Here is a 24732-nt window from a genome sequence, read left to right on the forward strand (position 1 = left end):
GATTACGTACCTCCATTGAGCAGCTGATAGTGCACCTTGTACCCCAGCACTTCTCGTTCACACTGTGGTTCCTGCCAGCTGACCTTCAAGGATGTTGGCCCCAATGCGGAGAACACTAAGCGAGTGGGCGTGTCTGGGATTCCAGGAGAAAGGCGGGATTCTAGTGGGACATGAGAAAATAATTACTAAATAGAATTGTGAGGGTTAGGTGTCATATTATCTGTAGTTGAAGGATGCAATACTCACCCTGTATGGCCACATCCAAACTGCTGAGAGCATCCCGCACATCCTCTGAATGGGTGCGTCCTCTTCCACCCATCATAAGTGGAGGTAGTCCCAATCTGCTTTGTCCTGATGCCCCTGTAGGGAGTGCCATTGGGAGTCATTAACAGATTCCACATAAAAGGTACTAATAGGTTTGTATTGTAAGCCACCATCTTTACAGAGCTCTCCTTGGAGGAGTGAATTTAAGCTCACTGGACACAAGCGGAGAGGCTCCTCACTCATTCACAGCCTCTAAGGAGCGATTGGCACCTCACTCAAGCAGAACCTTTGACAAGCAGATTGACACCTTACTTATTCAGAACCTTTGAGGAGTAAAGCGACAACTCACTCATTTAGAATGTTTGACAAGCAGAGCGACACCTCACTCATTCAGAACCTTCGAGAAGCAGAGCGACACCTCACTCATTCAGAACCTTCGAGAAGCAGAGCGACACCTCACTCATTCAGAACCTTCGAGAAGCAGAGCGACACCTCACTCATTCAGAACCTTCGAGAAGCAGAGCGACACCTCACTCATTCAGAACCTTCGAGAAGCAGAGCGACACCTCACTCATTCAGAACCTTCGAGAAGCAGAGCGACACCTCACTCATTCAGAACCTTCGAGAAGCAGAGCGACACCTCACTCATTCAGAACCTTCGAGAAGCAGAGCGACACCTCACTCATTCAGAACCTTCGAGAAGCAGAGCGACACCTCACTCATTCAGAACCTTCGAGAAGCAGAGCGACACCTCACTCATTCAGAACCTTCGAGAAGCAGAGCGACACCTCACTCATTCAGAACCTTCGAGAAGCAGAGCGACACCTCACTCATTCAGAACCTTCGGGAAGCAGAGCGATACCTCACTCATTCAGAACCTTTGAGAAACAGAGCGACACCTCACTCATTTTGAACCTTTGACAAGCAGAGTGGCACCTCACTTATTCAGAGCTTTTGAAGAGCAGAGTGACACTTCACTCATTCAGAACCTTTGAGGAGTAAAGCGAAACCTCACTCATTCAGAACCTTTGAGGAGCAGAGTGACAATTCACTCATTCAGAAACTTTGAGGAGCAGAGGGACACCTCACTCATTCAGAACCTTTGACAGGCAGAGCGGCACCTCACTCATTCAGAACCTTTGCGCAGCAGAGTGACACCTCACTCATTTAGAACCTTTGAGGAGCAGAGCGGCACCTCACTCATTCAGAACCTTTGACAGGCAGAGCGGCACCTCACTCATTCAGAACCTTTGCGCAGCAGAGTGACACCTCACTCATTTAGAACCTTTGAGGAGCAGAGCGGCACCTCACTCATTCAGAACCTTTGAGGAGCAGAGCGGCACCTCACTCATTTAGAACCTTTGAGGAGCAGAGTGACACCTCACTCATTCAGAACCTTTGACAAACAGAGCGGCACCTCACTCATTCAGAACTTTTGAGAAGCCAAGTGGTAGTTTACTCATTCAGAACCTTTGCGAAGTAGATCAGCACCCCACTCATTCAAAGTCTTTGAGACTAACATGGGTCTATTAGCTACTCAACTTCCACAGGTGCTCTTCAATAGACATCAAAGCTGGTCTTGGCATTTTTAATGAGCTTCAGGCTTCACAAGACACATATCCTTCACAGTGCTAAGCAGGCATTGGAGTTGGACCCACATGCATGGATAAGTCCAGGCTGGAGTATAGGCAGTTACAGCAGTGCAAAATTAACCCCTCCTGGCTCAGAGACACCAGCAGAAAATTGTCTCTCTGGCTATGAATTGAGAGGCTTCAGCCGAGCATGAGTGTGGGGCATTATTCAGCCAGCAGCTGTGTTAACTCATTCACTATTAGAGAGGACTAAATAAATGTATGGCAGTCCAATCTGACAGTGTATAAGAGAAAGCAAGCATGCAATGTGCCCAACATAACCTGAAGACTGTGTTGCAGTTTTGGAATGCTCACTTCACTAAGGTGAAGACACGTTTCTTTACTAAACCTAGAGTACATTTACTCCATTGTTTTGCACAGATAACCCTTCCAATTAAGTTGCTAAAAGCCTTGGAACTCTTGTCCTGCTTTTTCCCAATGTATGGGGGAAGAATTACAAGATTTTCAGATACTTCTTGACGTAAAGTGGACCTTTTAGTAATTTCACAGGTCTGTAGGATTTGTTTTAACACCGTATTTTTTTATCATTAAAAAGTGGCTCTAGGCCTGAGAAATGCAGTCTGTAAAAATGATGTCATCGGTGTGATACAACTAGGAGGAAGCATTTCCTCAGTCTTTCATCTGTGAGCTATACAGACAGTCAAGAATATAAACTCTACTGTACAGGCACCAAGATGTACATGACACATACAGACCATCCTTTTAGTCTCGGAATAAGATGTTGACCCCTGGATGATACCTGAAAAAATAAGGTGCCAGCCTCTGTGGGGAAAAGTAGATGAAAGCATTGAATTTCTATGTGGATCGTTTTTTGGTATTCCTACATAAAGCAACACGGTCTTTACCAGGTTGGTTGAATAGGACTGATCAGGGTTGAACAATGACAATGGGATTAAGCATCCATGGAAAGCAATGACCAATCAGCATGAGGATGACATGTTTCCATGGTACCTATCACCATATGAGGCCCTCTACGACTGTCAGGCATGGTTATTGTGTCCCGGAATGCATGGTAGCCCTTCACCTTTGCCCCAACAAAGTGTCTACCACGTTTCTCCATTGTGGGAGGCAGAGACCCTCCACCAACCCGTTCTGCATAAAGGGTAGTGAAAAGAAGTCTGTAAGTAAGATATAAGACCCAGGAACAGTAGAACAAGAGAAGCAACAGTAAGGACGGAGAGCAAGAGACATAGTGGAGAAGAAATGCAAGTACAATTCCAGATTTAGATTTGCATCGGACTAGGAGTCATTTTTTAGTAATTCCCAAAGGAAAATTGACTAGCACCATTAATTCTTTTTACAGTTTGTACACTCAAAAGTGATGGTGGTCTCTGGTGGGTCAAATCAGCTCCTGGCTTCTTATATATCTTGGATACCCAAGAAATGATATCTTCCTGCCATCATTTTATCTAACTGGAAGTTTTGGGTTTCCCATCTACTTATTCCAGCGCCCTCATTCCCTATAATTCTCCATAATATAAATGAAACAACATGGTGTGGAGCTGCTCCTTGATTCTCAATTACTGGAAGCAAGTTATATCCTAACTAGCTATGGCACTGAAACTATTGCTGGCTCTGGATCCCATTGTTTTGTGGTTAGGCATCTATGATTCCCTCTATATTTCAAAACACGCTAAACTGCTGCTTTTCTACTTCTTACTATGCCAGAAGGGCAATTCTCCCTTTCCACCCCACCTTTCAACAATGATTGGTGCTCAGCTATTATATCTACACTCCCCTTATAACAACTGACATACACTATATTACCAAAAGTATTGGGACGTCTGCGTTTACATGCACATGAACTTTAATGGCATCCCAGTCTTAGTCCGTAGGGTTCAATATTGAGTTGGCCGGCCCTTTGCAGCAATAACAGCTTCAACTCTTCTGGGAAGGCTGTCCACAAGGTTTAGGAGTGTGTCTATGGGAAGGTTTGACCATTCTTTCCGAAGCACATTTGTGAGGTCATGCATTAATGTGGACAAGAAGACCTGGCTCGCAGTCTCCATTCTAATTAATCCCAAAGATGATCTATTGGGATTAGGTCAGGACTCTGTGCAGGCCAGCCAAGTTCCTCCACCCCAAACTCGCTCATCCATGTCTTTATGGACCTTGTTTTTACACTGGTGTGCAGTCATGTTGGAACAGGAAGGGACCATCACCAAACTGTTCCCACAAAGTTGGGAGCATGAAATAGCCCAAAATGTCTTGGTATGTTGACGCATTAAGAGTTCCCTTCCCTGGAACTAAGGGGCCAAGCCCAACCCCTGAAAAACAACCCCAGACCATAATCCCTCCTCCACTAAATGATTTGGACCACTGCACAAAGCAAGGTCCATAAAGACATGGATGAGTGTGTTTGGGGTGGAGGTACTTGACTGACCTAAACCTGATAAATCACCTTTGGGATGAATTAGAGCGGAGACTGTGAGCCAGGCCTATTTGTCCACATCAGTGCCTGACCTCACAAATGTGCTTCTGAATGGTCAAACATTCCCATAGACACACTCCTAAACCTTGTAAACAGCCTTCCCAGGAGAGATGAAGCTGTTATAGCTGCAAACGGTGGGCCAACTCAATATTGAACCCTACAGACTAAGCCGGGGATGCCATTAAAGTTCATGTGCCTGTAAAGGCAGGTGTCCCAATACATTTGGTAATATAGTGTATATGAGCAGAGGCTGCCAAGCCAAATATGATTATAATCTGGTCTGCATGGTTGGACTCCAATTGACTGTCACTTTCCCTCTTCCCCCTCCTTCTTCTTTTATGTATCATGAGGACTTTTTCATTCAGATGGTATACGCCAGGACCTTTTATGTCTGGATTTTGTCACTGAAATGTACCTTCTGTGAGGTCCATACAGATCTTTTACCTCTTTGCCTGTATTGCACTAATGTATGGTACTTTGGCTGTGGTTAAAAAAAAAAAGAAACTCAAAATGAGAGTGGGATCTCAACATAATGCCGGCAGTGGGTGTGCAGAGCCAGGAAATCAAACGCAAATATCTCAACAAAAGACTTCCTATGAGATAAGAAACTGTCTGACGGTTTACTAGGCAATGCAATATTAGGGCCAGTTCACACCAGAATGTGGTGCGGGAAACCCGTGTTCCGTGCATGTCTCGCAAACCATGTTCAAAACACACCGCAGTTTTGATCTTCAGCGGGTTTCAATATTAAGTTATTTACACCCTAAACGAAGGTTGCAAACGCGTTTGCCCACACCAGAATGCACTTTTCCCATTCAGGGTTGACTCCTGCAGGAGGCAGCAAAGGAATGAGGATCTGTGAGTATACTGTACCTTGCTAGGGGGTCAGGTATCAGGAGATACCGAGGAAAATTTACTAAAACTGGAAAGTGCAAAATCTGGTGCAGCTGTGCATGGTAGCCAATCAGCTTCTTACTTTACCTTGTTCAATTAAGCTTTGACAATAAAACCTGGAAGCTGATTGGTTTCTAATCAAAGCTGCACCAGATTTTGCACTCTCCAGTTTTAGTAAATCATCCCCTCTGCATTTTGTCCTGAGCGAGCAAAATGACAGCATCTCTTAGCTCACGTTTACATTGAGCTGATTTGACATGCGATTTGACATGTTAAATCGCATGCCAAATCGGAGCCTATTGCCGGCAATGGCACCATCCGAATCTGTGCGACACAGACTTTGGGGCGCTGCACCCATTCCCAAAAGTAGTTTCTGCACTCCTTTTGGTGACTTCAGGGGGCAATTTCAATAGACATCTGTGCATGAACCCACACAGATGTCTGTCAAATCGCCCCCCGAAGTCGGACTGAAATGCGGTTTAAAATCGTGAGAGTTCAGCTGAATTCAAACCCGCCCTCAGTGTGAACCTGGGCTTAAAAGTGTATGTACACGTGAAATCTGTTTTTCAGTATTGCATTTTGTCACACTGAATAACGTTTTCTAAAGCAAATTATTTTTTTTGTGAATCTGTTGCAATATTTTTTACCTGATGTTTCTTGTATTAGTACTTCCTGTTGCAGGCTGACAATACTAATCCATTGCCACTCAAGCAAATAACAGCAGCATTGTCAGCCTTCCATGTGCACTTCATCAGTTGGCCCTTGGGCTGCCTACCTGTTACCTATTATCTAACAGACAGCCCATTGGCCCACGTAACTGGCCGATAACAATGCTGCTAACTGAGAGGCAGTGGCCTAGCGTTGGCATCCTGCAGCTGTAATTGCTGTTACTTGAAGGATCTTCAGGTAATAAACTTTACAATAGATTTACAAAAATGATTTGATTAAGATTACTGTATACAGTAAGACAATGGCAAACACACTGAAAAATACATTTTAGGTTTACATACACTTTAACATGTTATAAGTGAAAATCAATCAAGTATTCTCAACATGCAATGAAAAAAAAAAAGCTTTAAAACAAGCCCTCCCAGACCCCTTTAGCTGCTTGCACTGTGAAGTAATTAATTCTCAAATATCTTCAAAGATTAAAAGGAAGACTCTAAGACTGGCCATACATTATACAATTTTCTTTTACAGCTTTCCAAAACCATATAATATGAAGTCATACCTAAACACTTTCAATTTGTATGCAACCAGGAAGGCCCTTACACTACATAGTTGAAGGTAAATCTAAAGAAAATTGAATAAGAAAACTGTATAGTGTATTGCCAGCATAAAGTCAAGTTGAGTCCATTTCTAAAGGCCTGGAAACACCTGCTGTGTGTATACATCAGAAAGCTGACAGGTTGCCAAGCCTCTGTTCCAATAGAAAGTCATAGAAGTTTTTAGTGCTTCTGTTGTGAATTTGAATATTAATTTCTCCACAATGCCTGTAACTACAGAGGTACATGAAGACTTGTTTTAAAGTACTTTTATTGCTTGTTCAGAGTATGTTAATACTTTATGTGCATAGTCTGGGCACAATTTCATGTTAAAAATGGCTTACAGGCTCACCATCCGTTCTTCCCTAACTCTGGCTGGGAGCCGCTCAGCAACCCTTTATTAACCTTTGGGTCCTTTTTAAAGGTCAACCACGCAGAGCATTCTCATTGATATCCATTTCCCTTGATTATGCTTTTATTGTATTGTTGTAACTATTTGATACCTCTCTCGGTCCACTGGATCACTAGGTCCTTCCTCTCTCTTCCTCCTCTTATTTTCTTTTTTCCTCTTTTCATGTTTTCTTTCCCCTTTTCCCCCTATCACTTTCTTTTATGAATAGTTATGTGACTTCATGTTGTACCAGGCTAAGCCTCCATTGTCCATCATATGAGTCCAGGTGATGGATGCCCTAGTGGCCTCGTCAGATGTATATTTGATATTTTAATCATATGAAGCCTATAGATTCTGTTCCTTTACGATATTCATGCTTAGTCTTCATGTGACGCAACCCTCGGCTCTGAATTTTTTTATTTGTTTATGTCATGCTTTGGGCGATAGCCTTTGATAATGACTTTTGTATATTTTATTGTTTTGTCTTTTCCTTTTTGTAAAATGTGAAACAATAAAAACATGTTCAACTCTAAAAATGGGTTACATCTATTTTCCTGGCCATTTAACACTAGCAAAGGAAAGTTTTTATCTGAGTCTGGGGATAAAACCTCCAGTATTTTTTTCCAGGGTTATGCATTATTCTAATTTTTAATAGACGTAAGCTTGTTTTCTCCACTTTGACTAGGAGAGCTCTGAATATGGAAGAGTAAATGAATGCAATAGACGTCAAGCATTGAGAAAGTAATGACTTCAGTTGACAACACATACACTATAGAGGTCGCATTAGAGAGGAGAATGGATGAAAACTGTATAAAGTAAATGTGAAAGAAGAGGAAAAAAGGAAACCATAGACCTTAGTGCATGACATATTACTTACCATGTCCTGACATGACAGTTGTGTGCTGAGAACTGGTACTGCCAAACCTGTATGTATCTTGTTGCATGCTAGGATTGAGTTGTTGGTAGGCAACAGCTCCTGTGCGAGTCAGACTGCTTACAGATCCAGGGAAAGAAAAGTCCATGCGCCCATTTAGGAGTTGTTCTAAAATAATAAGAAGATATTTGATTATGCGTGTTTAATAGAAGTCTTAGGACATCTATGTGTCATAACACAGATTGTTGCATGTACACAGGTCAGCCATTGTTTTAAAGGGTGCTAGTTCAAATCTGTGTGATGCATTATAGTATGTTGTCTGTTGGTGTATCAAAGTGTGTTGAGGGAAACACATTTCTACATATTATTCCTCTTTATTACACTCTAAAACTGATAGGCTCAACATCATGAAATCTAGGTAGCGGGCAGATATACCAGAACTTACAGAGGAAGTCTGGCAGGAAATCCTGCCCCTACAGGTCCTTATGGTTATCTCCTCTAGGGATAAAGTTATTCAGACAAAATTTTTATAATGGCCCTACTACACTCCATGTTTCCTCTTACAGCTAAATAGATTACCCTCTGCGGTCTGCTCCAGATGCTCCTTAGCTGATGGCACATTTTATCATATAAAATTTATAAAGCTAAATAAATCTGCACTAAAAAAGGTAAAAAGCCCTAAAAACTCTGCAGCTCACAAAGGGGTTCAAGCAGCCAGCTACAATGTAATGATATAATACATAAATAATATAAAAAGTTCATAAGCAGCGCTTGGTAGGAAGATTTCTCCACCACCTTATGTGCAAAGGATAGCACACACCACCACAATGTGATCTCACTGTCTCCTTACCAGAAAGAAGATGATATGAGGCATACAACATGTGCAGGCAGAGGATCCTCCAGATATCAAATCGATCCCAAATAGTGCAGTATTTCTTGTTACCATCCAAAATTTATTAAAAACAAGAAGCAAAACAAAACAACGATAAAATGATTCAAATTCCTGGGTTTCTCAGAATTTGTGTGTCAGCGTGCCCACCTGAGGCCTCAGACGACAGCTGATTGGCCGAAACGCGTCAGTTGGGCACAATGACACACACATGCTGAGAAACCCAGGAATTTGAATCATTTTATCATTATTTCGTTTTGCTTCTTGTAAGTATATTTTTAATCCACTTTGGACGTTTACAAGCAGTACTGCACCATGAGATTTCCTTTGTTCCTTTCAATGGTATCTGAATTGTGAGCTGGAGATAACTGTTCAAGTGCTTTATCCCTGATGATCATTTATGCTGCATCTGGGATCGATTTGATATCTGGAGGATCCTCTGCCTGTTGTATGCCTCATATCACCTTCCTTCTGGTAAGGAGACTGTGAGATCACATTGTGGTGGTGTGTGCTATCCTTTGCACAGTAGGTGGTGGAGAAATCTTCCTATCAAGCACTGCTTGTGAACTTTTTTACATTTTATCATATGATGTGGGTCAGAAAGTTCTGGTCACAAGTCACTGCTTAAAAATCACAACTCTTCCTATGCTTGGTTCTATACTACAACAAAAAAATCTAATACTATGAACTGGAAGTCGCCGATTCCCCCACCATAACTTCTTGGCCTACTCTCATTAATTAGGCACTCCCGCTGTATAAATTACTATACGAAGCTAGGGGTTGCCCTCGTAAATTTCATAAAATCTGGGATCTATGGGTGAGTTCAGACCACACTATACCACCTGAAATCCAAGACATTGACCAGAGATAGGGATCTATTGGAGTCCCTTTCCTACCTTTTATCCTGATAACTGTATTGTTATACACTGTTGTAATTCTGATCTATACTTAAAGCCTATTACTAAGGTTTGGATTATATCACAGGTGTCAAACACAAGGCTGAATCAGGCCCTCAAGGCCATTTCATGTGGCCCTAGCACCTCTCCTGCAGCTGCAGGAGAGCTCCAGCCCTCTTCTGGTCCTCCTCCAGACCCTGTACTTTTTGCTTTTCAGCAATGCCTACAGCTTCTTCCCAGCAGCAGCACAAGATAAAGGGGTGCACAGTGATGTAAGGGAGGGTGGAGGACTCAATTTCTGATGGTGGGGAGGCTCTTGACGTCTTATGTAAGGGTAGGGGATGCTCTGGACATCTAGCCTTACCGGCCCTTTTGAGGGCAATAATAATGCTGATGTGGCCGGCGATTAAATTGAGGTTGACACCCCTGGATTATACGATTGTTCCTTCACTATTCGATTTACGCATGATAAATGGACAAAATGTATATTCTATATGGATATGTGTTCACAGGTGATTTCTCAAAAATAGACAAGGGGGGACTAATAGTGCATTATCCTTATAACTTTTATTGCTGATACTTAAAGATGCACTTACAGATGCACTTACAGTTAAGACGATATAATAAGCTTGCTGGAACCCTGTAGATCCGTGGCCGCCTGCAGTGCGGACCGTCACTAATGAGGCGCGCCGGAGGCAGGAGGCGCGCCGTCACTAACTACATCCGCGGTCCGCACTGCAGGCGGCCACGGATCTACAGGGTTCCAGCAAGCTTATTATATCGTCTTAACTGTAAGTGCATCTTTAAGTATCAGCAATAAAAGTTATAAGGATAATGCACTATTAGTCCCCCCTTGTCTATTTTTGGGAAATCATCTGTGAACACCTGGATGAAGTTTCACTTCCAAGGGACAACAGGGTGCCGCAAGCTTGGGGGACGGCCATTACCATTGAGGTGAAAGATATCCAGAAGTTATCCATACACCTTAACTTTTATGTCATCTGGTAAGAGTCTTATCTACTCTCAAACCGGCCACGAGGTGGGCAGAGCTGGGCTATCTATATCACTGCACGCATCTTTTTGTTTGGAGATATATTGCACCTTATTTTTTACCCGTCTGGTAAGGGGAATACCTGCACTTTAACAAGCACCTTGAAACACCTTTCCCTTATTTGTTTTAATTGAAATCACTTGTTTGGTATTGGGATCTCTTCATTCAAGGACTTATGTGAACTGTTGCATATTTATGTTTATAAGTTTCACAGAATTAGCGCACTACACATTTTAATCATATATATATATATATATATATATATATATATATATATATATAGTGCCATTGCACAATCTTTTTGTTATATATGTTTTTCAGTAATAGAATTTCTGGTGACCAGGAGTAACATGTGACTAAAGGAAAGCCAACATAGCAGTGAGGATTTTGTACGTGTGCTGTGAGAATGGAAAAATGACATGCAATCTATTTTTCTTGTAATTTAGCCTTAGCATATAATTTATTTTATAAAAAGCTATAATTTTATATAAATATATATGACATTGGTTACATCATATTGAATGAACAGTGTAAGCTAACAGCAAAGTGCAGTAATTAAAGCAATCAATCAAAATTCATCTTTTGGCTTTAGTAAAATAGATTTCGATTGCCTGCTATGAGTTACTAAACTTTTGCTCTGTATTCTTTCTTTTAATTTAGTGGGTGTATTAAAACAATGCTGTAAACCACAGCCTAGCAAGGAAAAGTCATGATCATCCACCATATATCAAGCAATTATTATACTGCATGACAAAAATTCCCACACCTGTATCATTTTTGGAGTTGTATGGGTGTGTTTCCACCTCTATCTCACTGGTACTGTTCTGCTAATGCTGTTCAAATTAGTCATATATAAAATAACTGTTCTCTTATAACGTTTGATTTTTCATAACTTTCTTGTCCATAAGGCAGAAAAGCCACAAAATGTATTTTCTTCATGCAGTATAAGCTGAAATGTGTATATGTAAAACAATATACACTATATGGCTAAAATATGTTGACATCTGACCTGACCATCCTGCCTATACAAGCCTGTTGGACATCCCAATCCAAAACCATGGACACATGGTGTAGTGGTTAGCACATTCACTTAGCAGCATGAGGGTTGCTGGTTCGAATCCCAACCACGACACTACCTGCCTGGAGTTTGCATGTTCTCCCTGTGCCTGCGTGGGTTTCCTCCGGGTACTCCAGTTTCCTCCCACACTCCAAAGACATGCTGGTAGGTTAATTGGATCTTGTATAAAAAAAAAATTGGCCCTACTATGTATGTATGTGAGTTAGGGACCTTAGATTGTAAGCTCCTTGAGGGCAGGGACTGATGTCAATGTGCAATGTATATGTAAAGCGCTGTGTAAATTGACAGCGCTATATAAGTACCTGAAATAAATATAATTAAAATGGAGTCCTACTCCATGTCCCATCACAGCTATAATAGTCTCCATTCTTCTAGAAAGGCTTTTAAGAAGATTTTGGAGTATGTCCATAGGAACTGTGCCAAAAAGTCAAAAGAGCATTTGTAAGGTCAGGTACTGTTGTTGGATGAGAAGTCCTGACTCACAATCAGCATTCCAATTCTTCCTGAAGGTGTTCAGTTGGGTTGAGGTCAGGACTCTGTGCAGGTCTCTAGAGTTCCTCACAAATTATGTTTTTATGGAGCTATCTTTGTGCACAACAGTGCAGTCATTCAGTGTCACTAGTTTGGAAGTGCAGAAGAGTCTTAAATGTCTTCGTATTTCCAGTGGAGGATACGTTAACAGTATCCTCCACTGGAAACACAATCCATTGATTTGGAGGGATGTCCACATACATTTGGTCACATTGAATAGGTGTGATAATCAAATGTTCACATATATTTGGCCATATAATGTATATTGTTTTACGCATACATGTATGCAATGTACAATAGCATAAGCAGAAAAGTATTTCCAGAACAGAAGTTCAGCTGATAGTCCCACTATCCATGAATTAAGTCACCATACTGATTACAAGTGCAGACAAGACAATCATGCAACTGCAGGCTGTTAGCACTTTACACTGATGGGAGGATGGTAAGGGAAGGGAGGTAAACATACAATACCTGACACCCCAGCCATCTTGGTGTTATCTTCTGCTGTTGCTGGAGCACGCATGGTCCCTCTTCTCACCAAGGAACTGCCACTGTCCACTTGGTCCTGGAGGCACTCTGTGTCGGTGGACATAGCACTGCTGACAGACAGTCGTGGGATGATCTCTTCAGGAAGCTTCCATGTGATGTGACGTAGATCCAGTCCTGAGCCCAAAAGGGGGACGTACTTCCAGCGCTGGCCTTCAAGGGACAGGGGTGACTTAGATGGGGGGCAAAAATTTAAGGAAAAAGGGTGGGTGGGAGATATAAATTGTAAGCTGAGGGGGCAGTGTGTTGCTAACAGCCGGCAGACTGAGACTGCACTATGTAACTAAAAACCTGTTGTCTGGTCTTTATGAAGTAGAATTAATGAGACAACATCAGCAGTAGGCAGGTCTAGACCGTTATAAATAACCACCCTTTCCACTAAGCTATATGTCATTGTAAAGGGATCTACTTACCTGATTCATCAGACACACTGGGTCTCTTGCTTCCCACTGGAGATCGCATGACATCGGCACTGTACATGAGATAGCTGTCATACTCCTCTCCACCCTCTGCGTCAATAATTGGAACATCCGGAATAATAGGAACTGCAAGTAACAGCAGTGAGAGTTACAAAAGAAGTTCCCACAAAACTCTCAGTAAGTATTTCTGAAGTAAAGTACCACCAAATGTACCAATATTAAAAGGAAACTGTTATCAGGTCTCCTATCCTGCCAGACAGTGCTGTGTGATGGGTACTGTAAATGTCAGAACCACATCAACAGAAATACAATTAATCTGACAGGTACAATTGCTTCAGCATTTATCTATTTGCCTGGTGTTCTGCTTAGTATGTTTTTAAACAGTTGTTTTTTTTTAGAGCAGGGGTGCCCAACAAGTTGCCCGGGGGCAACATGTGGCCTGCGGGGCCCTCTGATGTGGCCCACGACTTCCTGCTCTGAGATGGCGGGTCGGCAAGCCCAGATCGCAGGTTGCCCACTCTCTATCCCAGATTCCTCTACCGCCGACTTCACAGCGCATCAAAGTTGTGAACCTGGCTGTAGAGGAAGCAAGCGGCTGCAGAGCAGAGTCGCAAAAGCCATTGCTTCCTGTATCGCGCTGACTCCTGTCTCAGGCAGACTGATACAAAATGAATGGAAGACTGGTTTTATGGTAAGTTTATTACTAAAATCACAGTGTATATATGGACATGTCTGTTCTGCAGTGGTTACTGGGCTGCTTTCAAACTGATCCACAGGTGCAGCGCAGTGCACCTGCAGGTTACCCGCACTGAACCATAGACTTCTGTTATTACCTGCGGGTTTGGTGCCTTTCAGAAAGCGCACTACACTTGCAGGATATAATAGAAGTCTATGACAAAATGCAGCTATCCCACAGGAAAGCCACAGGTGAACTGCGCCGCACCCGCAGTGTGGGTAATCTGCAGCGCATCAGTGTGAAAGCAGCCTTAGGCTTCTTTCACAAGATCAGTCTGGACCAATCAGACCATCTATTCACCTCTATGGAGCGCCAGATGTAAACGGACTTGTGTCCATTCACACCCGCCTACCTCCAATTGGATCTGCGAAAAAAAACAAAACAGAATGGGATCTGTCCCCTTCCATCTGGGTGGATCGGAGAGCCCATAGAGTAGAGTGGATTGTGTCTGCGTCTGCTCTGCATATGAGTGGACATGGAGCTGTCATCTGCCTGCTCCACTCATTGTGGTCCAAGACTGGTTACCAAGTCACTTAAGTGGCCCGCGCTCTTCAAAAGGTTGGACACCCTTGATATAAAGTATGCTTTGTAGTTTGTACAGTTAATTTGCAAAGACAATTTCCCAGAGAACTGAGGATAGCAGGAACCGGCCGTTGAATCGTTAATGGGCAGGCTGAATGTACCAAGTTGATTGATCGATCAACTTGGGTACAACCAGCCTGCTGGATTCTCTTACGATTATCACTAGCAACTTCTAAAGCCACTAGCGATCTCTTTCTTCCCCCAGTAGGGACGGCTTCCCCACAGACTGTCAGCACTGTCTGTGTTGATGGATTGGGGGAATCATGCAAATTTATTTTCTGCAACCCATGGTAGCAGGAAAGAAATTCGCGCTGTATTTGGCCTGCCTAAAAAGGTACAGGACCACATGCACTGCCTATCTTGAGGCACTGCTTTGTCGAAATGAAACTTTGGACTGATAAGAGATGAGTCATTGCAATGCAAATCAACTTGTATGTGTACAATGAAACTTGCCCTATTTAATTTAGTAAACAACAGGATTTTAAATCAAAGAAGCAAATGCTGAGCCTGGAAAACATGAAAGATGCTTAAAGCACCACCTGCTGGCTCAAATATGCTTAATATAATGTCATATTTACCTGACTTTAAAAAAAAAAAAAAACAAACTTTAAAAATTGTATTTTTCTTAGTCCTGACCACAATAAATAAAGAAATGAAGTAGTGAACCACTCTACATTTCCTTCAAGCTGCTCAGACCTAACAGTGTTATGTGTGGTAGCCTCAACCTTGCAAATGCTGCAATACTATTACACAAGATTGTAACCTTTGTATTGTGTAGTGTGATACAGCTTTAGATGTACTCACTGGACATTGGACGAGTTGGTTGGGTTGCGAGGTTCATGGTAGCCTCTCTCTCTAGTCCCCAGCCAGCGCTATTACAGGCTCTCACAGTGTATCTGTATGGCTGAGACTCGCGTAGATTCTCAATGAGTACCATTCGCTTCTTTGGATCATTGATCAGAACTTTCTTCATGGGTCCAATGGGTTCTGCACAAGTACAAAGTATGAGTATACAGTATATACAGTATATAGACTGATTTTTAAAATGTGATGTTCTTTAAGCCTGATACACACGATTAGATTATCGGACGAATGATCGTCCATTTTTTATTTTTTTTTCCATGCTAATCTTACATCAAAAATGAAGAGGTTACTACAGTATATTTACAAAAATTCTTCTATGACAAAAAAATATAAAAATTTAGAAATGATGCAATGTATTGTATTTGTATTGTATTTTCGGATGAAAAATGTACTGATAAAAATGAAAATCTTGCTAGAACAATTTTCCTGCTTGTCACATTGGATTTTTTTGCACGACCTGTCCTGATTGGCTCTCGAAAGCTGTGTACGAACGATCAGATTATCGTATGATCACTTTGAAAGGGGTATTTTTCAGACAATTTTCTGATCGTGTGTATGGGCCTTTAATTAAAGTAATTGGTAGTTTCTAGCGTCCTTGACTCTGCACCAATGTCTATCAGTTCCTTTCTAAAAGATATCGAAGGATGCTGGTGCGTTAGGGAAGGTCAGTGTTGAGGTTAAGATGAGGGTGATGAGAGGGCTAGATTAAGTTTTAGGAGAGGAGGGCTTTTGGGGAGAGATCATCATGAGTCCTGGGGGCAAAAGAACCAGGTTTGCACCTCAGAACACCTAGACCTGACAATTAAAAGAGTGGGGCAAACTTTTGCCCTACTTAACTAGCAATTCCTTCCAAAGCAGATCCAGGGTGAGTGACGTGACCTGTAAGTGAGCAGTGCCCTATTCCACCCACAAAAAATACACAATACTGTGCAGGGGGAGCCACAATGAGGACCAGGCTAGCTTGTAGTTGAAGGCAGGGTAGTAGTCTATACACAATAATGGGTTACTAAAATTTAGGAACATGATCTGTGGGTAGCTATGTCCCTCTTGACTGGCCCTTCCACTTTAGGCCATGACTTTAGCTGCCTATACAGAAATCCTCCCTCATAAATTTATAAAAGAAGATTTTTAAAATGTAATTTGCCATTATAGAACATAACTTGAGTAACTACATCTACAGTGAGGGAAAAAAGTATTTGATCCCCTGCTGATTTTGTAGGTTGCCCACAAAGAAATGATCAGTCTAAAAGTTTAATGGTAGGTTTATTTTACCAGTAAGAGACAGAATAACAACAAAAATATCCAGAAAAACACATTTCAAAAAAGTTATAAATTGATTTGCATTTTAATGAGTGAAATAAGTATTTAACCCCTTCGCAAAACATGACTTAGTACTTGGTGGCAAAACTCTTGTTGGCATTGTAGTTGGCCACCAGGTTTGCACACATCTCAGGAGGGATTTTGTCCCACTCCTCTTTCCAGAAACTCTCCAAGTCATTAAGGTTTCGAGGCTGATGTTTGATAACTCGAACCTTCAGCTCCCTCCACATATTTTCTATGGGATTAGGGTTTGGTTACTGGCTAGGCCACTCCAGGACCTTAATGTGCTTCTACTGGAGCCACTCCTTTGTTGCCTTGGCTGTGGGTTTTGGGTCATTGTCATTGTGGAATACCCATCCACGGCCCATTTTCAATGCCCTGGTTGAGGGACTGAGGTTCTCACCCAAGATTTAAAGGTACATGGCCCCGCCCATCTTCCCTTTGATGTGGTAAAGTAGTCCTGTCCCCTTAGCAGAAAAACACCCCCAAAGCATAATGTTTCCACCTCCATGTTTGATGGTGGGGATGGTGTTCTTGTAGTCATAGGCAGCATTCTTCCTCCTCTTCCAAACATGGCGAGTTGAGTTGATGCCAAAGAGCTCAATGTTGGTCTTATCTGACCACAACACTTTCACCCAGTTCTCTTCTGAATTATTCAGATGTTCATTAGCAAACTTCAGATGGGCCTGTACATGTGCTTTCTTGAGCAGGGGGACCTTGCGGGCGCTGCAGAATGTCAGTTCTTTATGGCATAGTGTGTTACCAATGGTTTTTTTGGTGACTATGGTCCCAAGCTGCCTTGGGATCATTGAAAAGACACTCCCATGTAGTTCTGGGCTGATTCCTCACTGTTCTCATGATCATTGAAACTCCACGAGGTGAGATCTTGCATGGAGCCCCAGACCGAGTGAGATTGACAGTTATTTTGTGTTTCTTCCATTTGCAAATAATCACACCAACTGTTGTCACCCTCTCACTAAGCTGTTTGGTATTGTAGACCATTCAAGCCTTGTGTAGGTCTACAATCTTGTCCCTGACATCCTTGGACAGCTCTTTGGTCCTGGCCATGGTGGAGAGATTGGAATCTGATTTATTGATTGCTTCTGTGGACAGGTGTCTTTTATACAGGTAACAAGCTGAGATTAGGAGCACTCTCTTTAAGAGAGTGCTCCTAATCTTAGCTCTCTACCTGTATAGAAGATACCTGGGAGCCAGAAATCTTGCTGATTGATAGGGGATCAAATACTTATTTCACTCATTAAAATGCAAATCAATTTATAACTTTTTTGAAATGCGTTTTTCTGGATTTTTTTGTTGTTATTCGGTCTCTTACTGGAAAAATAAATCTACTATTAAAATGATAGACTGATCATTTCTTTGTCAGTGGGCAAATGTACAAAATCAGCAGGGGATCAAATACTTTTTTTCCATCACTGTATGTAACGTATGCCTTCACCCAAATCATCAGTGTAAATCTTACATATTTTTTCCCACATACGTAAAGATGGGCACAGTTATTCCTATACCCACTATTACTGTGTTCCCCATCAACTGTCTCAATAGCACAACTTTATTCTAGAACACAGCTCTATGCTGAACATGGTTCACATATCTGCAGCTACATATAGAGTGTAAATAAAGACAAAAGACATTAATTAGGTAAATAACTGGCAGACACTCACTGTTATCCTCATTGACCATGCCATAGTTAACTTCATATGCTGTAATATTGCCATTGGTCTCTGCAGGCTCTGCCCAGCTAAGCTGTGTCACAGTGCTGGAAATGACATTGAAAGCCAGCCGGCCTGGTTCACTCGGAACTGTGGAAGATAAAAGTGGATGGGGAATTAGCTTATTCACAAGCAAGCAGTAATACATATCAATTCACATGAATCAGAAAGACCCTTTTCAGGAAAAAACTCAACCACAGTAATAATGCTTACCTTCCTCAAGGGTCTGGCATGTCACAACATCTGAATAGGGTCCCTCCTCCTGCGTATTGTAGGCACAAACTCGCATCTCGTAGTCACAGTATGGGTACAGATTGACTAGATCGGCTGTAGGTACCTTTGTGTCCATAACAGTAGCATCTGACTCCGAGTCTCCTTGAATCCAGGACCGCACCTAGACAAAGATCACCATCATCATAGTTTTTGTTTTCTAGGAGGCAAACTAATATTCTAACATACCAATGGTTGGAAGGTAAACCATGAGGGTAACTTTAAAGTGCAAGAGCCAGGTAAAGCCACTTTCCATATCTTATAAATGTAATGTCACATTCAGTGTAAATCTTTAGTTATAGCAAATTTTTAAGTTTTTGTTTTTTTTTATCTGTTTGTATTCCATGGTGAAATTTTCTTTAATTCCTGTCTCACACACAACAGACAAAGTGAGGGTAAGTGCTGGTTCACACTGAAGCAGCATGACTTTGGGGGCGACCTGTGAAGTCACATGCAGCGCAACTTCGGCGCGACTTGCACGGACTTCATAAAATGAATGATGTGCAAGTCGCTCCAGGTAGCCCCGAAGTAGTACAGGACCCTTTTTCTAAGTCGTAGCGACTTGTGTCGCTCCTATTAGAACCGTTCCTGTAGCAGTCAATGGACCACGACGGTGCGTGACTTGTCAGGCTGACCAAGTCGCCTGACAAGTCGTACTAGTGTGAACCAGCACTTAATCACCCGTTGAACAGGTGTATGCCATTTGAAGATTTGCTAAAATGATCAACAGATCCAAAAAAATGGGTAGTCAAAGTTATGTCCAAAATTGAATTTTGAAGTTGAGCTCAACCCACCCTCTCCAAAATGGAATTTTGAAGTTGAGCTCAACCCCACCCTCTCCAAAATGGAATTTGGAAGTTGAGCTCAACCCCACCCTCTCCAAAATGGAATTTGGAAGTTGAGCTCAACCCCACCCTCTCCAAAATTGAATTTTGAATTTGAGCTTAACCCCACCCTCTCCAAAATTGAATTTTGAAGTTGAGCTCAACCCCAACCTTTCTGCTCTCCCAAGCCTTCTTATCTATCAGGGGGACCCTCCATCACCTTAAATGCTTCACAGGTTCACTTTAATGCCACCCTCCAAAGAAGCACATTCTTACCTTCCTTCTGATTTCCTGCCACAGGAATGAGGAAAAGCTTCTTAGCATAAGCTCTGAATTACTCAGATGAGAGCTTACACAGGGCTCAGGACATTTGTGACATCCCTGGACCAATAACCCATACCAGCACTATCACATAAGAGGAGTGGGAGTAACCCGTATATCATTCCATAACTGATGGTATCCAGTCTTTCCTTCACCTCTGACAGCTGAACAGATCAGTGGAGGAGAGAAGGTAAGGCTGGGAATTCAGAGAGTGAAGCACACTTGTTGCTTTACCCTGTATGACTCGGTCAGTATGGAAACAACTTAGCTTTAAAGACCTGCTAACACTAAAAAGTATACACAATAGAAAAAGCAGTACATATCATTGAATATGGAATCAGTACATCAAACAAATTGCTTTAATACAGCATTGCAAATGTACCATGATCTCCCTGGATAGATGACACAGGTGCTTACCTTGTACCCAGCTATTTTTCCAGATGGGGGCATCCAGTTGAGGCGGATGATCCTAGAACTGATCGCCTGGGCGTTAAGGTTGATGGGGGCACCAATCTTGCCACGTGGAGACTGTAGGGACTGCACAGGCATTACCTTCTGCATAGGTTCTGTTGGTAAATTGGAGGTAGGAAGGATATCATAGATGAGAGGGTTGTTGAAAAGCTTTGTTCAAATGTGTAGTTGTCTTTATTTGATTATATTATTTAAAGTCGTTCATAGGCACAATTTTTAACAACAATATAACTGGTCCAATCAGGGCAAGAAGAAAATACACTATATTGTCAAAAGTATTGGGACGCCTGCCTTTACACACACATGAACTTTAATGGCATTCCAGTCTTAGTCCGTAGGGTTCAATATTGAGTCGGCCCACCCTTTGCAGCTATAATAGCTTCAACTCTTCTGGGAAGGCTGTCCACAAGGTTTAGGAGTGTGTCTATGGGAATGTTTGACCATTCTTCCGGAAGTGCATTTGTGAGGTAAGGCACTGATGTTGGAGAGAAGGCCTGGCTCGCAGTCTCCACTCTAATTCATCCCAAAGGTGTTCTATTGCTTTGAGGTCAGGACTCTGTCCATGCCAGTCAAGTTTACCCCACACTCGCTCATCCATAATTTTTCAGGGGTTGGGTTTGGCCCCTTAATTCTAGTGAAGGGAACTCTTAAGGCGTCAGCATACCAAGACATTTTGAACAATTTCATGCTCCCAACTTTGTGGGAGGAGTTTGGGGATGGCCCCTTCCTGTTCCAACATGACTGCGCACCAGTGCACAAAGCAAGGTCCATAAAGACATGGATGAGCGAGTTCTCCCTTCTCGTTCAACATCAGTGCCTGACCTTACGAATGCGCTTCTGGAAGAATGGTCAATCATTCCCATAGAGACACTCCTAAACCTTGTGGACAGCCTTCCCAGAAGAGTTGAAGCTGTTGTAGCTGCAAAGGGTGGGCCAACTCAATATTGAACCCTACGGACTAAGACTGGGATGACATTAAAGTTCATGTGTGTAAAGGCAGGCGTCCCATTACTTTTGACAATATAGTGTATATCATTATTACCTAAAAGGCTGCTGGGTTTAGGTAATGTATATTTGAAGTTTTGAACTATTTTAGAAAACATAGCACTTTATTTTTTAACAAAACACTGGTTCTTTTTATTATTCAATAGAAGGATGTTGGTTGGGAGGAGATCGACAGGGCCAACCACAATTTAAATTTTGACCTGTTCTGCACAAAATTGGCAGTGTTTGGCCAGCAGTCTATAGATCTGGAATTTAAGAGAAAAGTCAGATTTCCTTATCTTCACATTTATTCAATTTCAAGGAAACTATTGAAGCCAAAGACCCAGCATGGCAGCTGAGAAACTAGAATAAGATCAGCAATGACAGCATCCATATTTTTCATTTTCATTCTAACTCCTACCCAACATCAAGGTCAGCCATAATCCTCTCTTTTTAGGTGATGCTATCATGAAGAAAATGGCAGTATAACAAAAATATAATATTATTGTTAATAATAATCTTATGTTGAAAATGTCACTTCTCACCTTGATTGTCATCAATGGTAATGGTGCACTGTGGGTATTTGCCAATCTTGGCCCCATACTTTGGATTACTAAGCTCCAGCAGAAACTGTTTGACCTGGCGGTTTCCCAACAAAGTGTCCACCTCTGACCGCCCAAGCAAAGGAACTGTGATCTCAGAGAGTTTTTCATCTCCTTGGTAGGTCAGGTCACCTTCTGTGAATGTGTAATCCTAAAGTAGAGAAGAGGGTAGAGACACAGAGAATTTTATGTGTAATCATGTGGATACCAGGATATTTTCATAAACATACAGTACATGTAACATGACTATGTGTAACATGATGTGCCAGGATCGGTGTGAATCGGAACTGTTCCCTCCTAGTGCACACCAACAGCTGTGCGTATACAGGTGCATCTCATAAAATTAGAATATCTTTAAAAAATTGATTTATTTCAGTAATTCAATTCAAAAAGTGAAACTGCTATATTTTATATAGATGCGTTACACACAGAGTGATATATTTCAAGCATTTCATTTTTTTAATTTTGATGATTATGGCTTACAGCTAGTGAAAACCCAAAATTCAGTATCTCAGTCAATTGTTATAGACCCTTATCCACAGTTGTCCACCATATATGTTTCATGTCAACTAGGTCTGAGCATCCCCTAAACTACGGCCCTCCAGTTGTTTAGGAACTTCAATTCCCATCATGCCTAGTCATGTCTGTGAATGTCAGAGCTTTACAATGCCTCATGGGATGTGTAGTTCCACAACAGCTGGAGGGCCGTAGTTTGAGGATCTCTGCCCTAAAACATGTAGAAGTGTAGGTAGGGAGTCATTTGAAATTCTGCAGCTTCTAAGGTTGGCAATATACTTTTGAAAAGCCATAGACTGAAGTAAGAATGGTCTAATGCACTCCTTTGGAATAAACTAGTATAAACCATGACTATGCAGTTCACTTCTAAGTGTCAATTTTTAAACAAAAAAAGGATATCATGGAACTGGAAAGAGCATAACTAAATTTTGACCCAGATAGAAAATATAGAAATGGTTTACTGCAGAAAACGTAAGCACAATCATGCAGTTAGAAAAAAAAAAAAAAGGATTACATTTCTGTCTAAATAAAGGATTCTTCACAGTAAGAGCTGTGAAAATGAGGGTCACTTACAACTATTCAAATTCATGGTAAAATATTGATCCTGGTACTTATTGCCATTATGGCAAATAATATCTTTTGTTGCAATAATGCAAACCAGCCATATTTATAATTGTTGACATACTGCAGATTATCTAAGTTTTCTGAAGATGTACATTGTACATTTTTGGTTGAATGTGATGGCCAGAAGTATTTTATAAACTACTGCACATGTGTCACAATCACACAATCCAACATCTGAGTTCATTAACAGCATATGTGGGCTAGAGATGAACTTGAGCGTCCCCCCAATTAATCTCTAGCCAAACTCTGAACTTAAAGTGTTTGTTATCCCAACACTTATTATTTCTGCTATGTGGCTGCTGTACCATGAGAAAGTATCCTGTTCTCTTTGTATTTCTTCCTTCATGTGAAATCCCTGGTGTTCCTGCCCATTCCTCTGCTTTCCTATAAAAAACTGACCACACCAAGCAGGAGAGCACGGCGTGGTGAGTTCTCTAGCTATGCTGGGAACTCAGCCTGCTCTCCTTGAATGATCAGACTTGTCCTGACATGTCCCTGCTGCACAGCCTGTCAATGAAAAGCTCAGAGTCCTGCTGCTTCTTCTCCCCCCAGCTCTCACACGTCAGAGCTACGTGTGATATTTTTAATTTTTAATAAAGGAATTGTCAAAAACCATCTCTTGGTTTTTTTAACACTTCACTGCTTTTTGGGGTGAATAGGTAGGGGTACAATGTACCCCATACTCATTCTTAAAGGGGGGGGTCGGTATCTGGGAGCCCCCCTTTCTTAAAGGGGGCTTCCAGATTCCAATAACCCCCCTGCCCGCAGACCCCTACAACCACTAGCCAGGGTTTTGCTGAAGAGGCCTTTGGGCTCATCAACATGGGGGCAAGGTGTTTTGTAGCGGGGGGAGAGGCCCCCCCCCAAAGCGTCCATAACCCCATGTTGAGGGCATGGGGCTGGTTTGCTTGGGAGGGGAGGGGGCGTTCGCTTGTCCCCTTCCTTTCCTTACCTGCCGGGCTGCATGCTTGGATAAGGGTCTGGTATGGATTTGGGGGGGGGGGGGGGGCATGCCATTTTTTTAAAAAAATTATAGCGTAGTGGGGTCCCCTTCCAATCCATACTAGACCCGAAGGGCCTGGTATGGACCCCACAACATTTTTTCCATTTTTTTTTTCGCCAATGTTTGTTTACATTCAGCTGTCAGTGGGGAACAGATGCTGTTGAAAGGTTCAATAAACCCCATATATACTGGGTGGAGGATTGTTCTTGCTGCACTAATCACATCTATCTATACAAATCATAAAGCATGTAATTATTCATCATGATCAACACAAAAAAAAACCCCATTAAAATGGAGATTAGCATTTACCTTGCCCTCACGAGCCGTCAGATCCTGTGAGCGGTAGGTAACCTGTGATTTGCCACTCTGCAGAATTTCCCGTGAAACAGGAACACGTGCTATTTGTTCATGGCGGGTGTAGGTATATGCTGGCTTCACAAAGGACACTATACTCTTAGCTGGAATATAGGGAGAGGTTTATGAAGATATACATAGATCTGCTGTAAGATTTTACATATAGATCAAGGTCACAGTTTAGTTTATATATACAGTATATCAGCGGTATAGCTTTGTCAACAAAACATGGCCCACATTACCATTATATGACTTAGTTTGTATGATCAGAATGATTATATGTAATGAGAAATCTTATGTTACTTTGAATATTTTTTTTCACAATAGTCGCGTTAAAACTTAAGTTTACA

The 24732-nt window shown here is 41.9% G+C and overlaps 1 protein-coding gene across 4 annotated transcripts in view; it reads right to left on the reverse strand.

The window, feature by feature from the left end:
* ITGB4 (integrin subunit beta 4) overlaps positions 1 to 24732 on the reverse strand; it is a 157389-nt gene that overhangs the window by 16027 nt on the left and 116630 nt on the right. For 3 of the 4 annotated variants that reach the window (XR_014225941.1, XM_082273005.1, XM_082273006.1), the window contains 11 exons: positions 24338 to 24486; positions 21829 to 22036; positions 20246 to 20394; positions 18627 to 18807; positions 18366 to 18503; positions 15304 to 15486; positions 13176 to 13307; positions 7775 to 7939; positions 2868 to 3008; positions 247 to 360; positions 11 to 160 (listed from right to left, as the gene is read on the reverse strand). Coding sequence is in view for 3 of the 4 variants with exons in the window: in XM_082273005.1 (XP_082129131.1) it covers positions 11 to 160; positions 247 to 360; positions 2868 to 3008; positions 7775 to 7939; positions 13176 to 13307; positions 15304 to 15486; positions 18366 to 18503; positions 18627 to 18807; positions 20246 to 20394; positions 21829 to 22036; positions 24338 to 24486 (1710 nt within the window). In the remaining variant the exon portion in view is untranslated. The remainder of the gene's footprint in view (positions 1 to 10; positions 161 to 246; positions 361 to 2867; positions 3009 to 7774; positions 7940 to 13175; positions 13308 to 15303; positions 15487 to 18365; positions 18504 to 18626; positions 18808 to 20245; positions 20395 to 21828; positions 22037 to 24337; positions 24487 to 24732) is intronic. The other variant, XM_082273007.1, reaches the window with a different exon arrangement.

Source organism: Pelophylax lessonae, assembly GCF_965119305.1.
Source record: "Pelophylax lessonae genome assembly, chromosome: 11".
NCBI classification, from domain to species: domain Eukaryota; kingdom Metazoa; phylum Chordata; class Amphibia; order Anura; family Ranidae; genus Pelophylax; species Pelophylax lessonae.